Source organism: Marmota flaviventris, chromosome X, assembly GCF_047511675.1.
Source record: "Marmota flaviventris isolate mMarFla1 chromosome X, mMarFla1.hap1, whole genome shotgun sequence".
Taxonomy (NCBI): domain Eukaryota; kingdom Metazoa; phylum Chordata; class Mammalia; order Rodentia; family Sciuridae; genus Marmota; species Marmota flaviventris.
Genome location: NC_092518.1, coordinates 51,531,818 through 51,555,548, shown reverse-complemented (window position 1 = coordinate 51,555,548; position 23,731 = coordinate 51,531,818). Strand labels below are relative to the sequence as shown.

Sequence of the window (23,731 nt, the reverse complement as noted above, 5' to 3'; positions counted from 1 at the left end):
TCACACAAGACCACCTTTGTCTCCTCCCAATCTTTAGTTATGATGATCTCTCTCTTTTTATAAGCAGGAGATTCTTTTTTATTTTATGCTTTGCTGGAAATTGAACTCCCAGCCTCCTGCACACTAGGCAAGTGCTCTTCAACTGAGCTACACCCCTAGCTTGGGAAGAACGTCTTTTAACTTTACAGTCTTAAGATCAGGACAGATACTGACAATGTAGTCCCTGAGAAATAATTTCTGACTGTGTTCTCCCCTCACACTGAGAATATCAGCAGGAACATGGGGCAGAAAGGGGATGTAGCAGAAAGGAGAAAACATTTTTTGGGAGCCAGTTGAGTGCTCCAGGATGTGAAGTTTCTTGATTTACCAGTAGATCCTGATCTGCAAGTCAAAGACACCTTACTTTATATTATCTAGGGCTGTTGTGTTACACAAATCCAGGGGACACCAGTCATAGTCTGTAAAAATTATGACATGGAGTTGTGAAATATGGCAGCCCTGAAACCTACCCAAACCACTTGTATTTCTACCCTATTTTCTCCCTTCAGTCAAAAACTAAGTAGCAATATGTTTGTAGGTGGACAAAATACCTTTATTTTATTTTTATGTGGTGCTGAGGATCGAACCCAGTGTCTTATACGTTGAGCGCTCTACCACTGAGCCCCAGCTCCAGCCCTTAAGCTCTCCTTTCATCCAACAGATAAAGCTTAGATATTTGAGTATTTCAAAGAGTTGTGTCAATTTCCTTACTCCATTTAAGTGTATACTTGCCAGTAGAATGACAATACTTGCCTTGTCTAACTCACAGGTTGTTGTGAAATTTTGTTGGGGAGTGAAATAATGTATGTGAAAGCACTTTATGAAATAATGTATGTAAAAATGCTTTGTATATCAGAGTGCTATTCAAACGTGAGACCAGGCTCTTTTTTGGATGAGTTATGTTGTAGTGGAAAGTACTGAATGTCAGTCCATGTTCTGGTGTTTCACTTCCAATTTTGCTATTAATAAACCATGACCTAGGACAAGTTACTTTGTTATTTTTGGACTTTTGTTTCCTTATCTATAATAGAAAACTGATAATGCCATTCCTGTCTATCTGGAAACTGAAGAGCTGTTTTTTTTTTCCTCACCCCACCACATTCAGTCAATCACCCAGTCTGTTGTCTATTAATATTTCCCAGATTTGCTTTCTCCTCTTTCTTTTTTTTTTACTTTTCTCTTTTTTGGTACTGGAGATTGAACCCAAGGGCTCTTTTACACCGAGCTCCATCCCTGGCCCTTTTTATTTTTTTTTAATTTTAAGACAGGTTCTTGCTAAGTTGCTGAGGCTGGCCTCAAACTTGCCATCCTTCTGCCTTGGCCTCCTGATTTGCTGGGATTATAGGTGTGCACCACCTGGCCTGGCTTGTTTCTTCCTCCCTATTAATTAAGTCCCTGATCTTTTTTTTTTCTGGTCATTAGCCTTTTTAAAAATTGTGGTTATATATGTGTGCATTTGTGTGTGTGTATGCACATATATACATACATACTCATATATACATATATATGTAATATAAAGTTTGCCATCTTAATTGTGTGTGTGTGTGTGTTTGTTTGTGTGTGTTTTTTGGTACCAAGGATTGAACACAGTGGTACTTAACCACTGGGACACATCACAGCCTTCTTTTTATTTTTATTATTTTTTTTGAGACAGGGTCTTGCTAAGTTGCTTAGGGGCTTGCTAAGTTGCCCAGGCTGCTCTTGAACTTGTGCTCTTCCTGCCTCAGCCTCCTGAGTTGTTGGAATTACAGTCATGTGCCACCACAGCTCACCCATTTTAACCATTTTAAGTGTACAGTTTTGCAGTGCTGCTGTATTTACAATGTTGTACAAATAGCAGTGTTATCCATTTCCATAACTTTTTTGTTGTTCTGAACTAAGTATCCATCAAACAATAAATTTTCATTTTCTCTTTCCCCACTCCTTGGTTACTTCTACTTTCTATCTCTATGAATCTACCTGTTCTAAGCTTTTTGTATGTGGTGGAGGGAGGGTGCTGGGGATTGAACCCAGGGTCTTACACATGCTAGGTAACACTCTTCCACTGAGCTACATTTCCAGCCATTTTTATTTTATTTTATTTTTAAATTTTTAGGGGTACTGGGGATTGAACTCAGGGACACGCAACCACCCCAGACCTTTTTTGTATTTTATTTAGAGATAGGGTCTCACTGAGTTGCTTAGAGCCTCACTGTTGCTGAGGCTGGCTTTGAACTCGTGATCCTCCTATCTCAGCCTCCCAAGCTGCTGGGATTACAGGTGTGTGCTATGGGGCCTAGCCATTTTTATCTTTTATTTTAATACAGTGTCTCACTGAGTTCTGATCTTGAACTTGTGCTCTTCCTGCCTCTCTTGCCTCAACCTCCCGAGCAGCTGGGATTACAGGTGTGCATTACCATACCTGACTATTCTAGGCCTTTTTATTGATATGTAATAAGTGCACATGTTTATGAGGTAGGCACTATTTGTAAATACTGTTTACAATATTTACCCTTTTGTATCTGGTTTATTTTGTTTAACTTAATGTCTTAACTTTAATCCACATGTCAGTATGTGTTTGAGTTTCATTCCTTTTTATGACTGAATATTCCATTGTCAGGCCTTTTACTGACTCCTGACTTGTACCTTTCAAATTTATCCTTCATGATCTGACTTTACTTACCTTTCCAACCTCTTTTCCCACTCATACCATATGCTCTGGCCATATCAGCCATATCATCAAGTGTGCCACAATGTTTGACAACTTTGTAACTTTGTTCATAGCCCTTTTGTTTGGAATTTCTTTTCATTTGCTCATACATTGTTAAGAGATAAGATATCTCTATGTTGCCCAGGATGGCTCTGAACTCCTGGGTTCAAGCAATCCTCCTTCATCCACCCTAGTAGCTAGGATTAAAAGTATATACAACCTGCTCAATCTTTAAAACTCACATCACCTAACAATAATTGATTGACTTAATTATGGTACATTTGTATAATGGGCTTGTAGCCATCCTTTTAAAATTAAGGCATGTAGGGCTGGAGGCAAAGCTCAATGATAGAGCATTTGTCTAGCATGTGCAAGGCCCTCCATTCGAAGAATTTGGGTTATGGAGATGTAGCTCAGTTGATAGAGTCCTTGTCTAGCATGTGTAGGGCTCTGGCTGGGTTCAATCACCAGAAACAGAAAGACAACAACAACAACAAAAACCCCCCACAGATCTGGATCAGCCTGACAGGATTCAAATTTCAGTTTTGTCACTTTTTAGCTGTGTGTCATTGGGAAAGATTTTACCCTCTCTGTCTCTCAAAGTTATCATCTATAAAATGGGGATAATAATAGGACTTCTCTGATCAAGTTGTTATGAAGATTCAATTAGGTAAAAGTATTAACTATTGTTATATATTAAAAGTCACTGTGTGTGAAGCCCAGGGTTCAATCCCAAGGACCAAAATAGATCAAATAATATTTACTGACAGAAAAATGGTCACTTTATAACATTGAATGAAAAGAAACATAAAACAGAGTAGTGTTCATATTATTAAAAACGTGTTTAAATACATGTAAAAGTATAATAGCCTCCTAACTTTGTCTCACAACCACATATAAATAAACAAAGAAACAAAATAAAGGTCCATTGGCAACTAAAAAATATTTTAAAAAGAAGTGCTTTGTAATTTATTTCAAAGATCTGATAGAATATACAAAGCCAAAATTTGGAATTTAGTTGTAGCTTAACTCCCTACAGTTTTTCAGAATTAAAAAGGTGAATCTTGGAGTACAGTTCAGTGATAGAACATGTGCTTAGAATGTGTGGGACTCTGAGTTCAATGCCCAGCATACAGACAAAAACAGTGCATCGCTCTTAAAGTCAACTAATTAAAGGTAGGCATCTACTTTATGAATATTGCATGTCTAAAATGGGAGAGAGATCTCTTGTAGGTAAAGTGCATCAACCAGAACTACCTTTCTAAAGATTTCAACCATTATAGTCTTAGTTTGCTACATTAAAAACCAAAACCAAAACCAAAACAAAACTTTCCATTTTTTCAATCCTGGAGATCGAACCCAGGTCTTCTCACATCTAGACAGATAAGTGCTCTAACCACTGAGGTACATTTCTAGCCCTGAATTTACACTTTAAATTCCAAAAAATAGGATTTATTATTATTATTTGTTTTTGATACTTGGGATTCAACCCTGGGCCACTTAACTACTGAGCTGCATCCCCAGCCCTTTTTATTTTTTATTTCAAGACAGGGTCTTGCTAAATTGATTAAGGCTTAGTGAAATCACTGAGGCTGGCCTTGAACTTGGGATCCTCCTGCTTCAGCCTCCCTAGTCAGTGGGATTATGGGTGCATACTACTGTCCTTGGAAATAGAAAATATTATTTAAATTTTTTTTAGTTGTTGATGGACCTTTATTTTATTCATTTATTCATATGCAGTGCTGAGAATCGAACCCAGTGCCTCACACATGTGAGGCAAGTGCTCTACCATTGAGCTATAATCCAAGCTCCATAAATATTTTTTGATTACTGTTTGTCTTTGTTTCTGTTCAACAAATATGTATTTGAGTCATCACACACTTTGTTTTATTTCCAGAAATACTTTGGATTTGAGAAGGCTATATTTGGGCTTTTTCTTATTTATTAACAAATCACTTTAAATTTGCCAATTGAAAACTCCTTAGAGTTTTCAAGTTGAAATGACATAGGCCTTCTCTGAATTCATTTATATTCATCTGTATAAAAATAACCTGACTAAACATTTGTCCTTGACAATTTTGAATTGTTATTTCCTTCCTTTAAAACTCCTTTCCTGGGCTGGGGATGTGGCTCAAGCGGTATCGCGCTCTCTCTCTCTCTCTCTCTCTCTCTCTCCATCTCTCACTCTTTTTTTTTTTAAAGAGAGAGTGATAGAGGGAGAGAGAGAGAGAGAGTTTTTTTAATATTTATTTTCTTTAGTTTTCGGCGGACACAACATCTTTGTTTGTATGTGGTGCTGAGGATCGAACCCGGGCCGCACGCATGCCAGGCGAGCGCGCTACCGCTTGAGCCACATCCCCAGCCCTCTCACTCTCTCTTTAAAAAAAAAAAAAAACAAAAAAAAACAAAACTCCTTTCCTGAAAACTGATCTACACAATTCCAGTACATTCTTGTCTAACTTGACAGTAATTTAACTTTGAATGGGAGAGAAGGAGAGAATGTTACCTTTATTAGCCAAAGTCTATGAAAAGTACAATAAAGGAATTGAAGGGTTGTGTGTGGCTAGGAATATAAATCTGGACTTTATAAAGTGTTTGTTTTTTTTGTGGTGAAAATTGTTCTTTGGTATAAAAAAAGAAGATTTATGGGGCTGGGGTTGTGGCTCAGTGGTAGAGCGCTTACCTTACATGTGCAGGGCCCTGGGTTCGATCCTTGGCACCACATAAAAATAAATAAATAAAATAAAGTTAAGAAAATATTTATTAAAAAAGAAGATTTATGAAAAATAAGAATGTTATAAAAAAGTCAAAGTATTCTGAAAAATAGATGTGTACTAAATTATTTTGTAATTGTGCTATGTAAACATTTCAGCTATAAAAATTATGACAAAATAGTGTTTCTTTTTTCTCAGTGGTGTTGAAGATCCAATCGAGGGCCCCATGCATGCCAGGCAAGTGCTCTAACACTGAGCTACAGGTCCAGTCCCCCAAATGGTTTGTCTGCCGAAGGATTGAACCCAGGTATGCTCTACCACTGAGCTACATCCCCAGCTCTTCCTTTTTTAGTTGTTTTATTTTATTTATTTTTTAATATATATTTTTAGTTGTTGATGGACTTTTATTTTATTCATTTATTGAGAATTGAACTCAGTGCCTCACATGTGAGACAAGTGCTTTACCACTGAGCCACAACCCTAGCTCCCCTATTTGTTTTATTTTGAGACAGGGTCTTGCTAAGGTTGTAGAGACTAGCCTCCAACTTATGATCCTCCTATCTCAGCCTCCCTAGTCACTAGGATTACAGGCATGTGCCACCATGCCTGGCACAGATGGTTTTTCTACCAATATATTAACTGCTTTTTTTTTTAATACTAGTAAGATTGATTTTATCCTTACAGGAAGGATATCCTTGCATAGTTAGCAAGATGACTGAGTATTATGATTTCTGCCAACATGAGTCAAGTACTGGTATATATGGGATTTGTGGTATAAATCTATGTGGTACTTTTTTGGTTTGGCTGATTAAATAGTACTAATGAAGCCAGGATTGTAGACCTCATCGCTGTAGGAGTGACTTGTCCTTTGCAGTCATTAGCTATACCTCTAAGCCTGCAACCATAGTTTTCTTTTTGTTTTTTAAAAATTTTTTATTCTAATTTGTTATATATGATGGCAGAATGCATTACAATTCATATTACACATATAGAGCACAATTTTTCATTATCTCGTTGTATACAAACTATATTCACACTCTTTTAAAAAATTTTTTGGTTCTTTTTGGTTATATATGACAGCAGAATCCATTTTGATATAATTATACAAGCATGGAATATATCTTATTCTAGTTAGGATCCTACTCTTTTTAATTTTTTTAAATATTTATTTTTTAGTTGTACTTGGACACAATACCTTTATTTTATTTATTTATTTTTATGTGGTGCTGAGGATCAAACCCAGGGCCTTATACATGGTAGGCAAGTGCTCTACCGCTGAGCCACAACCCCAGCCTCTAGGATCCCATTCTTGTGGATGTTCATGTTGGTGGAATTTACTATGATGTTTTCATATATGTACATAGGGAAATTATGTCAGATTCATTCCACTATCTTTCTTTTTCCTATTACCCCTCCCTTCCCTCCATTCCCATGGTCCAATCTATTGAACTTCTATTTTTCTCCTCATCCCCCTTATTGTGGATTAGTTTCCACATATCAGAGAAAACATTCAACCTTTTGCTTTTTGGGACTGGATTATTTCACTTAGTGTGATAGTTTCCAGATCCATCCATTTGCTGGCAAATGTCATAAAGTCACTCATTATGACTAATACTCCATTGTGTATATATACCATATTTTATTTATGTACTCATCTGTTGATGAATACATAAATAAATAAATACATAAATAAATAAATACATAAATAAAACCAGGTTGGTTTTATAGTTTAGCTATCGTGGATTGAACTATTATAAATGTTGATGTACAAGTAACAATAACCATTGGTGAGGATGTGGGGAATAAGTTACACTCATACATTGCTGGTGGGACTAAAAATTGGTGCAGCCACTCTGGAAAGCAGTATAGAAATTCCTCAGAAAACCATAATTTTCTGAATGCAATTTGTTGATTAAGAGGAGGGCTAGCACAGAGTAAAAATAGCTCAGCAAAAACTGCCCTCAGTATCATGTCCTTGTCCTCTTTTTAAAAGATTTTTAGTTGTAGATGGACATAATATCTTTATTCATTTATTTTTATGTGGTGCTGAGGATCGAACCCAGTACCTCACACTTGCAAGGCAAGTGCTCTGTCACTGAGCTACAGCCTCAGCACATGCCCTTGTCCTCTTGATAGGAGGGTTTTTAATATCTAGGCTTTCAAGCACACATACACAGTTTAATTCTATTACTTATCAATGGAGATTATACTTAGAAATACTTGTTGCCTGCTCATAATGTCTGTGTAGTTTCAATTCTAGGTCCCTTTTTGCCTTCATGTCTTCTTGTTCTGGAACTTTGTGGTCTCAGGGAACTTAGAGAAAAGCTTGGCTCATTGTTCTCATTTGCAGAAAGCAATAATACTTTTTCTTCATTGCCATAAAACAATCTCAACAGTTGTCTCTAGAGTGACAATTCTGCAATTTTGGAACTGAAACAAAACAACTCTTTTGGGTTTATTAGGCTCTTCTATATTGACTAGAAACGTTTAAGGTGATACTCTGGGAATCCCATGAAATTGAGCCTCCAGCATGTTTATATAAATCTGTAGTGCCTTTTATTGAGTAGCACTAAGAAATGAGGCATTTTGTACAAGTGATTTTTTCCCAAAAAACTAAAATATATAAACTTTAAATTTTAACATTCATAGATCTTGAAGGGGATCTGATGCAGGAGTCCTCCAAAAGTATCCTTGAAATGCATTTACTTTTTCCAAAATAAAAATACTTTTTATTTCTGACTAGAACATTGATAAATTCCTAGTGTAAAAACAAAATCCAGACAGTATATAAATATCTCTCCTTTCTAGGATCTATATGTTTCTTTACAGCATTTGTTACAACTTGACCTTATATATTTCCTTTTCTTCCTTCCTTCCTTTCTTTTCTTTCTTTTTATATGTGTCTTGCTGTGTTGCCTAGGGAAGCCTTGAATTTGTAATCCTTCTGCCTCAGCCTCCCAATAACTGGGATTACAGCCATGTGCCACTGCACCCCACTGTAGGTTTCTTTGCTTATTGTCCGTCTCCCATTCTAAGAATGTAGGCTCCATGGAAGCAGAGACTGTGTCTATCTTCTTCACTGCTGTATCATTAACACCTAGAATGGTACCTTAAACATAGAAAGACGTCAATAAATATTTACTGGCTAAATGAATAAAAAAAGTAAAAACCACCCTCTCTGCTGCCATCTGGGGTTAGCCACTGTTAAAATTCTGGTATAAATTGTAAAAGTATTTTTCTCACATAATATATTCTCATGTGTACATAAATGTATTAGAATTTTTTTTCTGCGGTACTAGGGATTTAACTCAGGGCCTCACATATACTAGACAAGCCATTTACCTCTGAGCTATATCCCCAGCTTGTCATGTATGTAAATATACAGAATATTTTTTAAGATCCTTTTTAGTTGTTTATAGACTTTTATTTATTTCTATATGTGGTGCTAAGAATCGAACCCAGTGCCTCACACATGCTAGATAAGTGCTCTACCACTGAGCCACAACCTCAGCCCTAGAATATTTTTATAAAAATAGGACTGCAGTACATTTTCTTTGTAGCCTGCCCATCCTGCTCTCCTCCTCTCCCCCGCGGCCCTCTCTCCCTCTCTCTTTACCTAACTCATCACAGATATCATCTGGTGTCATTAAGTGTACAACTGTGTATTTTTAATAAAGACTGGACAATTAATTTTTTATGTTTTTTTAAAGAGAGAGAGGAGAGAGAGAGAGAGTTTTTAATATTTATTTTTCAGTTTTCGGTGAACACAACATCTTTATTTTATTTGTATGTGGTGCTGAGGATCGAACCCAGTGCCCCACGCATGCCAGGCAAGCGCGTTACTGCTTGAGCCACATCCCCAGCCCCAAGACTGGACAACTTAGATTACTAATTTTATGTCAGTATTTAGTTTAGTTCCAGGTTTTCAATAATATGGACAACATTGTGATAAGCATACTTAATCACACATCTCAGTATTATTGCAATTTTCCCCTCCTTTTATATATTCTAAGACATGGAAATTTTTGGATACATAGTGTGTGTGTGTGTGTGTGTGTGTGTAATTTTTAGTTATGCATGAGAGTAGAAAATATTTTGGCAGATTATACATACATAAAATATAACTTATTTTATTAGGTTCCCACTTTTGTAGTCATACATAATATGAAGTTACTCTGGTCATGTATACAAATACAAGGCTATGGAAGTTATGACCAATTAATTCTACTTTCCTTCCTATTCCCCTCCCCTCTTCCCTCCTTCTGTTACCCACTGTTCAGTCCAATCTATTTCTATTATTCCCCTCCCCAACTTCCCCTGTTTGTGGTTAGCATCCACAAATCAGAGAGAACATTCAGCCTTTAGTTCTTTGAGATTGGCTTATTTCACTTAGTATGATATTCTCCAGTTCTATCCATTTACCAGCAAATGCCATAATTTCATTCTCCTTTATGGCTGAGTAATATTCCATTGTATATATAAGTGTGTGTGTGTGTGTGTGTGTGTGTGTGTGTGTGTGTGTTTGATACTGAGAATTGAAACCAGGGGTGGTTAACCACTGAACAACATCACCAGCCCTTTTTTATACTTTATTTAGTGACAGGGTCTCGCTGAGTTGCTAAGTGCCTCTCTAAGTTGCTGAGGCTGATGATCCTTATCCTTCTGCCTCAGCCTCTGGAGCTGCTGGGATTACAGGTGTGGCCACCGTGCCCAGCAGTATGTATATTTTAAGGATATAGTAAGCAGCTTTCCATTACTGTGGTGAAATACTTGAAACGGTCAACTTGTAAGATGAAAGGATAGTTTGGCTCACAGTTTTGGAGATTTTGTTTGTTTGGTACTGGGGATTGGACCCAAGGACTCTTTACCACTGAGCTACATCCCAGCCCTTTTTATTTTTTTGGCATTGGGAATTGAAATCAGGGGCACTTGGCCACTGAGCCACATCCCCAGTCCTATTTTGTATTTTATTTAGAGACAGGGTCTCATCGAGTTGCTTAGGGCCTTGCTAAGTTGCTGAGGCTGGCTTTGAACTTGTGATCTTCCTGCCTCGGCCTCCTAAGTCACTGGGATTACAGGTGAGTGCCATAGCACACAGATCCAATCCTTTAAAAATAAGTTTCTTAATTTTTTTTAAGTTGTGGAAGTTTTAGTCCATTACTAAAATTGATTATTCTATAACTTATTCTATTATAAAATTAATTGACCCCATTGCTTTGGGCCTATATTTGACAGAGGACATGATGATGGTGGGGCAGGTAGCAACGGGAGCCTGTTCACTTCACTTCTGGGTGTGAAAAAGAGGCAGGGTCAGGGCCCCGCTGTTGTCTTCTAGGGCCCACACCAAATGACTTAAGACCTCCTGCTGGTACCACAGATAGAACCAAGGGGTGCTTAACCACTGAGCAATATCTTCAGCCCCTTTTTATTTTTTATTTTGAGACAACGTCTAATTAGGTTGCTTAGGGCCTCACTAAGTTGCTTAGGCTGGCTCTGAACTTGTGATCCTCCTGCCTCATCTTCCCAAGTCACTGGGATTACAGGTGTGTGCCACCACACCCAGCCTGGGCCCTATTTCTTACAGTTTTCACTACCTTCTAGTAGTGCCAAACTGAGGATTAAGCCTTTTAACACATGAGTCTGGGGAAGGGGGCATTTCATCCAAACCATAGCAAAGGGTTTTGATAAATTTGGCCAAATTGTCTTTTGGAAACCTTGTAGTTTTTAGTTTATATTGCCATCAACAGTGTATCAGAGTTCATTCACCCAAAACTATTTTGATATTAATCACTTGTATAAAAGACTTTTAAAATATAGTATTGTTTTTAGTGCTTTAATGCGTTTCTAAGCAGAATCCCAATGGCTGATTTAATTATGACCCTTATATATGAAAGACCTCACATGTATTTACCTTATTGCTACATGTCTTTTGAGTTTAGAGTATACTTATCTCTACCATTGCCTCCATTGGGCAGAGAAGTTTTATCTTTAGCTGGAAATGTCAGCAGGAGTTATACGTTTCTTTGCATCTTAGTTTCCTAATTAGAATGTTTATGTATATTCCTATAACAAACATTGTTAGGGTATAATTCATATTTTTTGCAGTAGTGAATATTGAATCCAGGGCCTCATATGTGTTAGGTTAGTGCTCTATCGCTGAACTACATTCCTAGTCCTTTTCAGTTTTATTTGGGATAGGTCTTATTAAATTACTCATGCTGGCCTTAAACTTGTGATCCTCCTGCCTCAGGCTCTCAGGTAGCTGAGATCATAGGCGTGTACCTCCATGCCCATTATTAGAGTACTATTAGTATGTAGAACAGCTGCATTATTGTCTAAATAAACTTATGAAGACTGATCTGTTAGCCTAGCCATCATACATAACATTCTTTCTATAATAAAGTATAGCCAGGCGTGATGGCGCACACCTGTAATCCCAGCAGCTTGGGAGGCCGAAGCAGGAGGATTGTGTGTTCAAAGCCAGACTCACAACTTAGGAAGACCCTAAGCAATTTAGCAAGACCTGTCTTTAAATAAAATATGAAAAAGTGGGCTGGGGATATAGCTCAGTTGGTAGAGTGCTTGCCCCACATGCACAAAGCCCTGGCAACAACAACAACAAAAAAAAGTGCTGGAGATGTGGCTTGGTGGTTAAGCTCCCTTGGATTCCATCCATAGTACCAAAAATAATAAATTTTAAAAAGAAAGAAAGTATAGTTTATCATCAAAATTAATTGAGAAAAAACTGTTCAAGGAACCCATTTTAAAATTGAAGATATTCATTCAATAAATATGTATTGAGGACTTATCATGTGTTATGGTTTGGATCCTTTTTTTATAAGGATAAAATTTATTTATTTATTTTTATGTGGTACTGAGGATCGAACCCAGGACCTTGCATGTGCTAGGTGAGGGCTCTACCGCTAAGCCACAAACCCAGCCCTGATTTGGATCTTAAATGTCCCTGCTGATTGTGGTGGTTCACACCTGTAATCTCAGCAGCTGGGTTGGCTGAGGCAGGAGAACTGTGAGTTCAGATCCAGCCTCAGCAATTTAGCAAGATCCAATTTAGCAAGGTCCTAAGAAACTTAGAGAGAACCTATCTCTAAAAAAAAAAATATGGTAAAAAAGGGCTGGGGATGCGGTTCAGTGGTGAAGTACCCCTGGGTTCCATCCCTGGTACAAAAAACAAACAAACAAAAAGTCCTCCAAAGATCATATGTTGAAGGCTTGGTTTTTAGCTGATGGTGCTATTGAGAGGTAGTAAAATCTTTAGTAGGTGGGGCCTAATTGGAGGAAGTACGTCATTGGGGCCTAATTGGAGGAAGTACGTCATTGGGGTCATACTTTGAAGGGTATATTGGGATCCTGGCCCATTTCTCTCTTTGTTTCCCAGCTGCCATAAGGGGAGCAGCCTCCTCCACTACATATTCCCTACCCTGATGCTGCCTGGCCACAGGCCCAAAGGTGACTGGGCCAAGTAACCTTGGACTGAAACCTCTGAATCTGTGAGCTCACAATAAACTTTTCTTCCGTATAGGTTACTAATCTCAGGTATATTGTTACAATGATGGAAAGCTGACAAACACAATGTGTGTGCAGAGAGATGTGCTAGTGATGCAGTGTATTTTTTTCGATAATGTAGGGTCAAGATACCCCTAACCTTTACATATTATTTTTGGTCAGGGCAGGACAACTGGTTGCATTTGTAACCCAGGGAGGAAATATTTCTGGAATGTGTTTCTTTATGCTAGGCAAAGGACTGGGGGATTCTATAGAACTTGAGGGGGCAGGATTGAATGACTAGCTGCCCAGAAGTGGTAGAGGATATAAATGTAGAAAATGGTAAGGAAGTGGGAGAGTTGAAAAGTATATGTTTGTTTTAGATTAAGGGGAAAAGAGGATATTGTTTGTCTTCTCAGGATGAGTGAGAATGAATGTGTCTGTCACTACAGTGCCATGTATTGATGTATTAATCTTTGCCTATATCTGTACAAAGCTGACCTTTGAGTGTTCTCTCTATGCTTGAGAACAGTACCATAATGCTGCTGCTGTATATCCAGATAATCTCTTGAACCTACCCCCTTCCTAATTCCAGCTCTACCCTCCCCCCTTCCTAATTCCAGGGGAGCTGATCACTACTTGAGTTAAGCATGTCATCTTTTGCCTGAACTGTTCTTTCCAGACAACATCAAAAGTAGGGGAAAGAGCATACCTTTTGGAGTCTCATAGATCTATGTTAAGAGTCAGATTTTACCATTCATTAAATTCTTGACATTAGGCAAAGGAGCCCTCATTACTTCTCTGAACTTGAATTTCAGCTTTTCTAAAAAGGACAGTTTCATGTGATTATTACAATTAAAGTTTTTTTTTTTTTTTTTTTGAGACAGGGTCTCACAAGATTACCCAGGCTGACCTTGAACTTGTGATCCTCCTGCCTCAGCTTCCACAGTAACTGGGATTATAGGTATGCATCACCATGCCTAGCCAGCATTAAAATGTTTTAAAATGCCTGGTATATGATAGGAACTAAGTATGTCTTAATTCCTTTAATTCTCCTTCCCTTCACCCATATTTTCACTCATAGCCACAGTCATTTTCTGTTTTATTTTTATTGTGGTTCTGAAGATTGAACTCATGGCTTCACCCATCCTAAGCAGAGGCTCTACCATTGAGCTATACCTCCAGCCCTTATCTTCTATTTTTAAAATCTGCATTTGAAAAAGTAACATTTTTTCTGGTACTAAAGATTTAACCTAAGGGTACTCTATCACTGAGCTATACTCCAATTTAATTTTAATTTTTATTTATTTATTTTAGGTAGATTAGAACATGTCAAATGTATTTATTTACTTCGATATTATAGGTGAAGTTCATGAAATGCTTTGATGAAAGTCACTGAAATCACAAAAATGTCACAAATAACTTTCAGAGTCTGAGAGAACAGCTCACCAACATGTAATATGTCAAAACTATGAGAAATACAACAATCTGGTGTAAGGAAATGCCTGATAATTCTGATAACAGCACAATTATGATACATTGTCAGTTTAATAGACTTCACTATTGCCATGGTCACTAAATTATTCAAATTTAATATATTTCTACACACAGTATTTATTTTTATTTTGAGACAGGGTCTTGCTAAGTTGCATTGCTGAGACTGGCCTCTACCTTACAATCCTCCTATCTCAGCCTCCCAAGTCACTGGGATTACAGGTGTGCACTACTACCTCTGGCTAAAAAGAAATCTATAAAAGTAGCATATGGGGTTAAACATGGCCACTTGACCACAAATGTTTAACTCTTGTCCTCCTCAAAACTACTGTTATGACAGTAAAGAAGGTTTATTGCTGTTTTGAGATTGCATCTTGCTGTGTTGCCCAGGCTGGCCTTGAACTCCTTGGCTCAAGTGATCTACCCACCACTGCCTCCCAAGTAGCTGGGACTACACACAGGTGCATGCCACCATGAGTGACAGGAATGAAACTATCTTTCTTTTTTTTTTTTTTCTAGATGTCTCTTCTTTTTTTTAAATTTTTATTTATTTTTTAGTTTTCGGCGGACACAACATCTTTGTTAGTATGTGGTGCTGAGGATCGAACCCGGGCCGCACGCATGCCAGGCGAGCACGCTACTGCTTGAGCCACATCCCCAACCCGAAACTATCTTTCTTTTCTTTTCCTTTTTCTTCCCTTCTTTTCCCTTCTCTTTCTTTCTTTTTCTTTTCTTTTCTTTCTTTCCTGGGGCTTGAACCCAGAGGCACTCTTAACACTGAGTTGTATTTTTTTATTGTTTATTTTGAGACAGAGGCTTGCTAAGATGCTGAGCTGGCCTCAAACTTGTGATCTGCCTGCCTCAGCCTCCAGAGTGGCCGAAATAATAGGTATATGCCAAGATATCCAGTCCAGGTAGTGAAACTCAATTTATTTGGTACTGGGGATTGAATCTAGGGTGCTACACCACAAAGCTAGACTCTTAGCCCTTTTGAAATATTTTTTTTGTTTTGTTTTGAGATGGGGTCTTGATAAGTTGCTGAGGGTCTCAATAAGTTGCTGAGACTGGCTTGAATTTGTGATCTTCCTATTTTAGTGCCACCATGACTGAAACTTTAAAAGGTTTAATCCTAGCCTGGTGTGATTACAAATGGCTCACATTTGTAATCCCAGCTACTCCTAGGGCTGAAGCAGGAGAGTTGCAAGCTGGAGGCCAGCCTGGGTAATTTAGCAAGACCCTATCTCAAAAAGGATGGTGGGTACTGGGTTTTGAGCTCAATGCTAGAATGCTTATCTAAGCACGCTCAAGGCTCTGGTTTTTATCTCCTGTAACCGCCCCCCCCCCACCACATGCATGTAGACTTAAACTTGCAAGGACAAAGAGAGAACAAGAGAGGAACATCAGATTAGGAATATTTTTTTAATATTTATTTTTTAGTTATAGTTTTATTTAATTAATTAATTTATTTATTTTTAAGTAGTGCTGAGGATCGAACCTAGGGCCTCTCACATGCTAGGTGAGTGCTCTACTGCTGAGCTACATACAACCCCAGCCCCAGATTAGGAATAATTTTAACACATTACTGGAAGCTGGTAAGAGGGGGAAGCTTTCTGCAGAGGGAGATATCAATAAGTACTGAGTTCTTTAATATCACATCACCCAGGAGAGGCTTGGCACTTGAAGCTAAATGGTTCTTCCTGAAAGGCAAAGAGGAGACCAAAGACTGAAAATAAGGGAAAGGTTTTAAAAACTGAACAAAGGACTTGGACTGCTTAGGTCTCTTCCCATTCCTGCTGTACATCCCCTATCTTGCCCTCCAAGGAAAGAGACCAGAAGTAGTCCCTGGACTAAGTGAATCTGAAAGGCGGGGGGCAAAGTGCAGGGCACTGAAGCAGGGAGATTCAGTGGGAGTTGCATACTGAATAGACAGCCTCTTCCTCTCACCTTGCTCCCAAATATATCAGCAAATATAACTTAGTCCTCAGGTAGGAGGTTAGAGAATATTTCTTTTTTTTTATTGTTTTTTTTTTTTTAATTTATTTTCTAGTTCTCGGCAGACACAACATCTTTGTTTGTATGTGGTGCTGAGGATCGAACCCGGGTCACACGCATGCCAGGCGAGCGCCCTACCGCTTGAGCCACATCCCCAGCCCGAGAATATTTCTTTTGAAAACTGAATGATCCCAGAGAAAATAATTCCCCAGAGTAGACATGACAGGGTTCCACAAGAAAAAAGATAGCTAGCTGCCATTTATTCTACTGAAATACATAGTAGTTAAAAGCATGGGTTCTAGAAATAAACATTTTTTTCCCTACACTGGAATTGAACCTGAGGCCTTGCATGGCTTCTTGGGTTTGAGTTTAGACTTAGCAACTTAAAACTATTTGTGCCTCTGTGTTCCCATTTGTTGAGAGGGGGATATTTGTATTGCTTAGCTCAAAGTTGTTGTGAGGGTTAAATCAGTTAGTACCTACAAAGCACTGTTGATAGTAGAAAAGGGATTACCTAGGGATTTTCCTAGCTGCCAAAGGAATTTAGATCATTCCCCAATGGTGACCAGTAACACTTTCCACTTAGGGTGGTAGATTGAATGTGAACTGAGACTTTGATCCCACTGAAAGCACCTTTTCCCAGTCTTTTTCCCAACTCCATCTTTTAAGAACTTTGCTGAACTTTAAGACTGACTGGAACATTACGATCTTACTATTCATTTATCTAATAAATGTTTATTAAGTGCCAGTTTAATCTGCAGGAATGACAGCAGTGAACCAGCTCAATAATAAAAACTAACATTTATTGAGTTTTTTACTAAACACTTGGTTCTTTTCTGAGTACTTTATTTTTTTTTCTTTTCTTTTTTTTTAAAGAGAGAGTGAGAGAAGAGAGGGAGAGAGAATTTTAATATTTATTTATTTATTTTAGTTTTCGGCGGACACAACATCTTGTTTGTATGTGGTGCTGATGATCGAACCCGGGCCGCACGCATGCCAGGCGAGCGTGCTACCGCTTGAGCCACATCCCCAGCCCCCTGAGTACTTTACATATATTGTTTAATTCTCAAAACAACCCTCTGAAACAGATGAAGTTATTATCCCTATTTTACAGATAAGGAAACTGAGACATAGAGGTTAGGTGAATTTTCCAGTCACACAGCTAATAAACATCAGATAAGAATCAAACCCAGGCTGTCTGACCCCCACCCAGTATTGGCAATGGAACCCATGGGTACTGTACCACTGAGTTACATTCCCAGTTCTTTTTATTTTGAGAAAGGGCCTTGCTAAGTTGTTGAGGCTGGCCTTGAATTTGTGATCCTCCTGCTTCAGCCTCCAGAGTTGCTGGGATTACAGGAGTGTGTCACTGCACCCAGCTCAGTCTGGCTTCTGAGTCTGTGTTTTTAACCATTATGCTTTTCTACTTTCATGGAGTTTATGTTGTGGAAAGGGGAGACTGACATTAACTAAACAAAGGAAATAGATATCAAGTAGTGATGGGTGTTGTGATGAAATATAACACAAAATGTTTTAGATGGACATGATGGTGCACACCTCTAATCCCAGCTACTTCAGAAGTTGGGTCAGGAGGATTAAAAGTTCAAGGCCAGTTTGGGCAACTAACAAGACCCTGTCTCAGAATAAACTAAAAAGGTCTGAGGGTATAGCTCAGTGGTAGCATGATTGCCTAGTATGCACAAGGCCTGGTTCAATCACTAGTACCAAAAAGGAAAAAAAAAAAGAGATTGTGATAGGGGGACTGGCAGAAGATAGCTTTAGGTAGGTTGTCCATATTTATGAACATCAAGTGGGATATTTTTAAAGAATTATCATAAAAGAATTGCTTGGTTTTTTTTAATATTTGTTTTTTAGTTGTAGTTGGACACAATACTTTTATTTATTCATTTATTTATTTATTTTTATGTGTTACTGAGGATCAAACCCAGGGCCTCGCATGTGCTAAGTGGCTATCACTGAGCCACAACCCCATCCTGAATTGCTTGTTTTTGCAGACTTGCAAAATATCCTTTCCATGATTTGACTCTTTTTTTCCCCTGCTCAATGCTTTATTCATTCAGATCACTCAATACAATTTCACTCTACAGGTTCTTAATCAAGTAAACGACAACCCTTAATGCTGGGCACTGCAGTCATGATTTGACTCTTAATGCTACCAACACATTGTAATATTTCTAATAAAAAACAGAAAACAGTTCTTATGCATTGATAGTTGACTGTGTTTGAGGAAACTATACTAAGCAATTTGCATAGACTATTTCACTTATAGCAATGCTATACCTAATTCTTATTTTTTAGCCAGGGAAAGTTAAAACTTAAAGAGACCAAGTGGCAAAACCAGGATTGGAACCAATATAGCCTGTTCCAGAGTTCTATCCAAGGGGGAGAAAGAATATGTTAGATAGGTTAGTAGAAATTTTCACATCACCTCTTTTATTTATTTCATTAAATACTTAACCCTTTTGTAGATTAAAGTGGTTTGTTTAAGGGAACTCTTGGTAGCATTTAAAGTGTAATTCAATGGGCTAGGGGTATGGCTCAGTGGCGGTGTGCTTGCCTAGCATATGTATATACAGGGCCTTGAGTTTTGATCCCCAACACTTTAAAAAAAGGAAAGTTCGGGCTCCACTCGTCTCACCAGCTGGTGAAGTTTGAGGTTTTAGTCTCAGGGCTACAGTTTTTTTTCCTCCCAAGCAACAGTGGGAGCAACTTTTTTGAGGGTTTGCTCACCTCCCAATGGACCCATTGCAAAAATTTAACCCAACCTCGACCCAGGAGTCTTTTCTGATGTCTGAAAATGAAGAAAATTCAGTGGACTCTCATCCAGTCAGTTCAGAAATGCTAGTAAAGAAACTTCATGACTTGACTCTGAATCCTTGTGCTAAATGCCCATCCTCTCTGCCAGAAGGTCCACCCCAACCACTGGACAGGAGTGAGAGGGTCTTACGGGAGGTCAGAAAGGGCTTTCCCAACAGGCAGCGAGGAGTCCGGACATTGTTATCTGCACGGAAAGACCGCGTGGAAAGATGGAGATATCTCCTAAGTCTTCAAAAAAAAGAAAGAGACAACAATCTTAAGGAAGTTCAGAGTGAATCATGAAGTGTACCATTCAAATGTACCTGCAGTTTTTGCGTATATCATGGATGGGATCCTTCTGAGAATGCTAGAATAGGGTATGGTTAGGACACAGAGTCAATATAGGCGTAAATTGTACTTGTTCTCCATGATGGTAATTTTAGGCACACTTTTCTATGCTTAGACTGCATACCAATGATTTTGAATAGCTTATGTATGAGTTCTGCGATGTCTTTATTCTTTTGCATCCTTTTTTTTTTTTTTTTTTTTTTGGGTGTTAGGGATCCCTTCATGCCTTAATGCCAGTAATTTATAAGGAATCTGAGCAGTTAAAATGTGCATAAATGATTTCAATATACTTTAGTTTTTCTTTTCTGTTTGACTCAAAGAAGTACCAATAGGTCTCAAGTCTTCCCGGAGATTTTAAAAGCCTGAAATCTGAAATAAAACTCAGGAACTGGAAGAGATGTAAAGAGAATATTGGATAGTTTGATTAGAGTGTAATAATTAGAGTAGATAATTAGATTTTCTGGTTTTCAAAAATTTGAGTTGCAATAAAAAGAAATTTTGATGTGCTGTTTTAATTTTCAGTAGCAAATAAATGTGTATATAGAGGAAAAAAAAAAGGAAAGTTCAATTAAAGAAACCAAATAGGACTTTGTTAATCATTATGTCATATAGACAGTCATCTAAATGTGTTATTCAGTTTAAAAATGGGGACTCATATATGTGTGTGGTGTATATATACTTACATATTTAACTTCTCATTTCACTGAAATTTGATGAATATACCAGATAAAACTTACTACTGCTTGAACTTTCAGTAGACAATTTATATAAGTTAATGATAAATTTTCTGAGTGTAATACACTCCTTGGACTGTTAATAGGAAAAGATGTATCTTATAGTCTGGGTAGCTCAGGATGGGAGGTAATTGCTTTCCTTTTATAAGTATCCTAAAAATTTAAATGATATAGAGAACAAAATTTTCACATAAATTTTCAAGAAGACTCAGTTTTAGTACCTTTATTTTCCTTAAAAATTTAAATTGCCTTATAAACATTAGGTGTCATATGATCCTTATAAAACAGCCTGCTAGAACTAGGCATGTCCCAGGATTCTTACAGAACTGGATTAACCAACCTGGTATTTGAACTTCTTTGAGGAATATATGTGGATTGTGAGTTTTTATGAGTTGGACACCACATGAGTTATTACCGTCTTAATTTATTTTATTAAACCTGAATACTAATGATGTAGGGGTTCCTTTGTGGATTTTCCAACTAGATCTGAATCAGTTTTTTATCCAAGGGGGAGAAAGAATATGTTAGATAGGTTAGTAGAAATTTTCACATCACCTCTTTTATTTATTTCATTAAGTAATGTACGTTTATTGGAGAAAACAAAATACAGCAAAATATTATAATAGTGCTACTAATATCAGTATAACTATTTAGTCTTCCAAACTTTCCTATGCAAATATACATATGCATGTAAGATTATGTGGTGGCACATGCCTGAGGCAGAAGAATTGCAAGTTTAAGGCCAGCCTGTGCAGCTTAGCATGACCTTGTCTCAAAATAAAAAGGGCTGGGGGTGTAGCTTGAGGGTGGGACATTTGCCTAGCATGCATGAAGCTCTGAGTTAAATCCCCGGTACTGCAAAAAAAATAAAAAATAAAAAGAAGACTCATTATTTAATATAATTATTGATAGTCTTTGTATGTCAGGAAATTTAAATTTATTTATTCATATTTTTATTGGTGTATTATAGTGGTACATAATGGTGGAATTTGTTGTTAGATATTTGTATATGCACATATGGCCAATATTATTCCCTAATATTTCCTCTTTCCCTCCCTCCCTCCTTCCCTCCCTCTGATTCTTTTTCTCTACTGATTTCCCCCCCCCCCCCCCCCCCCCCGCCGCCTTTTTTTGTGGTGCTGGGGATTGAACCCAGGGCCTTGTGCATGCAAGGCAAGCACTCTACCAACTATATCCCCAGCCCTCTCTTTGTTTTTCATGAGATCATCTACCATCTTTCTTCTCCTTTTTCCCCTTTGGCTTCCACATATGAGAGCAAACATATGACCCTTGACTTTCTGAGTTTGGCTTATTTCACTTAACATACTCAGGTTCCAACCATTTTCCTGTAAATGACATAATTTCCATTCTTCTTTATAGTTGAATTAAAACTCCTTGTGTATATATTCATTTTCTTTATCCATCTATTGACAGATTAGGCTGTTTCCATAGTGTGGCTGTTATGTTTTTTAGTTGTCAATGGATGTTTATTTTATTTATTTATATGTGGTGCTGAGAATCAAACCCAGTGCCTTACATATGCCAGGCAAATGCTCTACCATGGAGCCACTACTCCAGCAGCCCAACTTTAGATTTTTAGGGTAAATACTGAGGAGTGGTGTAGCTAGGTCATAGTATGATCCCATTCCCACTCTTTTGAAGAACACTCATATTGATTTCCATAGTGAATGTACTAATTTACAGTTTACCAAAATTGTTAAAGTGTTCCTTTTTATCTATATCCTCTCCAGCATTTGTTATTTTTTGTGTTCTTTTTTTTTTATACTGAGGATTGAACCCAGAGATGTTTTACCTGTGAGCCATATCCTCAGCCCTTTGTATTTTTATTTTTCTGAGATAAGGTATCATTAAGTTGCTTAGGTCCTCCATAAGTTGGCCACGAACTGGTGATTCTCCTGCCTCAGCCTCCAAAATTACTGGGATCACAGTTGTGTTTGTATTCTTTTTTTAAAAAAAATATTTTTAGTTGTAGATGGACACAATACATTTATTTATTTATTTATTTATTTATTTATCTATTCACCTACCTACCTACCTATCTATTTATTTATTTATTTATGTGGTACTCAGGATTGAACCCAGGACCTTATACATGTGAGGCAAGTGCTGTACCACTGAGCTACAACTCCAGTCCCATGTGTTTGTATTCTTTTGTTTATTAATTTTTTTCAGTTGTAGTTGGACACAATACCTTTATTTTATTTATTTATTTTTATGTGGTGCTGACAATCGAACCCAGCACCTTGTATGTGCTAGGCGAGCTCTCTACCGTTGAGCCACAATGCCAGCCCAGTGTTTGAATTCTTTTTTTTTCATTATTTAGAGAATATTTAGTTTCTGTAATCAAACCCACGTAGATAAGACCTTACATATTCAATACAGTGCGTTACCCCTGTACAAATGGAAAAAAAAAATTAAGTTTAACGTTTCTAGACCAATATGGCTGTTAATTTCTGTACAATGCCAACTCAACACGGTAAACTGGGATACTTTTTCCAAAGTTGACAGCACAGCTAAAGTTTCCAAAAATTCAAATTATCTATATGTGTGTGTGTGTGTATTTATGTATATATTTATATAAAAAGACCAATAATAGTAGTATGTTCTGCATCAGCAGCAGCAACAGCGTTTCCAGGTTCTTCAGTCATCTCAACAGAATCATAGACACAACCAGCACACTCCATTTAAAAAAGGGGAGAGTGTTTGTATTCTTGATGCTTGTTATTCTAGCTGGAGTGAGATGAAATCTCAGTGTAGTTTTGATTTGTATTTCCCTTATTGCTAACAATGTTGAACTTTTTTTTCATATATTTGTTGGTCATTTATGTATATGTTTTTCTTTTTTTTTTTTTTAAAGAGAGAGAGAATTTCTTTAATATTTATTTTTCAGTTATCGGTGGGCACAACATCTTTGTTTGTATGTGGTGCTGAGGATCGAACCCGGGCCGCACGCATGCCAGACGAGCGCGCTACCGCTTGAGCCACATCCCCAGCCCCTATATGTTTTTCTTTTGAGAAATGTCTATTTAGTTCATTTGCCCATTTATTAATTGGGTGTTTTTTTTGGTATTAAATTTTTTGAGTCCTTTAAATATTTTGGATATTAATCCTCTGTCACAAGAGTTGCTAGCAAAGATTTTCTCTTATTCTGTAGGTTCTCTTTTCATATTCTTAATTGTTTCCTTTGCTGTGCAGAAACTTTTAAATTTGATGTCACCAATTTATTAGTTCTTGCCATTATTTCCTGAACTTTAAGGATTCTATTGAGAAAGTCCTTGCCTGCGCCTCTATGTTGGAGTGTTGACCGTACATTTTCTACTAGAAGTTGCATAGTTTCTAGTCTAATTACAAGGTCTTTGATCTATTTTGAGTTGATTTTT

At 37.5% G+C, this 23,731-nt stretch overlaps 1 protein-coding gene across 4 annotated transcripts in view; it reads left to right on the top strand.

The window, feature by feature from the left end:
• Atp7a (ATPase copper transporting alpha) overlaps positions 1-23,731 on the top strand; it is a 143,635-nt gene that overhangs the window by 17,147 nt on the left and 102,757 nt on the right. The window contains exons 1-2 of one of the 4 annotated variants that reach the window (XM_071606044.1): positions 5,700-5,749; positions 13,833-13,909. The exons of 1 other annotated variant lie outside the window; for it this stretch is intronic. Coding sequence is in view for 1 of the 3 variants with exons in the window: in XM_071606042.1 (XP_071462143.1) it covers positions 5,673-5,749 (77 nt within the window). In the remaining 2 variants the exon portion in view is untranslated. Of the gene's footprint in view, positions 1-5,640; positions 5,750-13,832; positions 13,910-23,731 lie in introns of those variants that run through there. 2 more of the 4 variants (XM_071606043.1, XM_071606042.1) reach the window with 2 other exon arrangements.